General features: G+C 51.6%; 1 protein-coding gene across 1 annotated transcript in view; it reads right to left on the bottom strand.

The window, feature by feature from the left end:
• Positions 1–646: 646 nt before the first annotated feature.
• PTSG_08683 (uncharacterized protein) overlaps positions 647–1,185 on the bottom strand; it is a gene marked incomplete at its 3' end in the record, with an annotated part of 7,018 nt that continues 6,479 nt past the window's right edge. Inside the window, exons 5-6 of the mRNA XM_004990417.1 lie at positions 1,008–1,069; positions 647–743 (exon numbers count right to left, since the gene is read on the bottom strand). Coding sequence (XP_004990474.1) covers positions 647–743; positions 1,008–1,069 — 159 coding nt within the window. The remainder of the gene's footprint in view (positions 744–1,007; positions 1,070–1,185) is intronic.

A 1,185-nucleotide genomic window follows, 5' to 3' on the forward strand; every position in this document is an offset into this window, starting at 1 on the left:
TCAAAACGCAGGGGTTTTTTCGCCTTTCCGCTCAGCCCATGACCAGTTTTTCCCTAAAAAAGAGTTTGTTTTTATGAGAGATAGAGAGATTGAGAGAGAGAAGCCAACCAGACAGAAGGGGATGAAAAAAAGGTTAGGAGGTTCCTTCCCTTTCCAGTTGTATCCCTTTTGTTCCAGCAGCACGACGCCCCACGTCACAAAGAAATGCGTGTGTGCGTGCGTGTGTATGTGTGTGTGTGTGGGTGGTGTGTGTGTGTGTGTGTGTGTGTGTTTCACACCCCCGCTTGGTTCAGTTACGTTTAGTTACAGTGCAGGGAGGGTAACGGATGGACGGCCATGGATGGACACGCCCGCCGAAAGTGATGCAGCAGCAGCACCACCACCAGTGAACAGACAAGGGGCAGAGGGAACGAAACCAGCAAGCAGAGGCAACCAGGGGTAAGCAGAGGCAAGCAGGGGCAAGCAAAGGCAAGCAGTATGCACGCACAGTACGAGTGCGTGCGTGTGAGGGAACGTGAAAAAGGAAAAGAAGAGAGACAGAGAGACAGAGGGACAGAGGGACAGAGACAGAGACAGAGACAGACACACACACACACACACACACACACACAAACACACACACACACACAATTTGTTTGTTGGTTGACTATGACTTGCGGAAGGTCTGCAGGAGAATGCAGATGTTGTCAAAGGCTTGTTCGATATCCTCGTGCGATTTCGCCCCCGTAATCACCAGCTTCCCGCTGTTGGCGCAGAGGTGGTGGTCATTGGTGGTGGTGGTGGTGGTGGTGGTGGTCATTGTTGGGACACGTTGATACAAACGGGAATGTAAGTGGGTAAGCGTGTGTGTATGTGAGCGTGTGTGCGTGTGAATGTGGCGAGTCAACAGACGATGCGTCTGCAAACGCCTGTGTAAGAACTGTCTACAGAACACACACAACACACAAGCACACACACACAGACACAGACACACACACACACACACAAGCACACACACACACACACACCTGACGAAGATGAGGACGACGACGCGCGGGTCGGCCATACGGAAGATGAGACCAGGAAACAGCTCGGGTTCATACCTGATGAGCAGGTGAGCAGGTGAGAGTGAGTGATTGTTTCTGGGTGTTAAATAGCGTGGCAGAGCACAGCAGCGCTGAAACGTGGTGTCAAATCATATACACA

Source organism: Salpingoeca rosetta, assembly GCF_000188695.1.
Source record: "Salpingoeca rosetta unplaced genomic scaffold supercont1.24, whole genome shotgun sequence".
Classification (NCBI taxonomy): domain Eukaryota; class Choanoflagellata; order Craspedida; family Salpingoecidae; genus Salpingoeca; species Salpingoeca rosetta.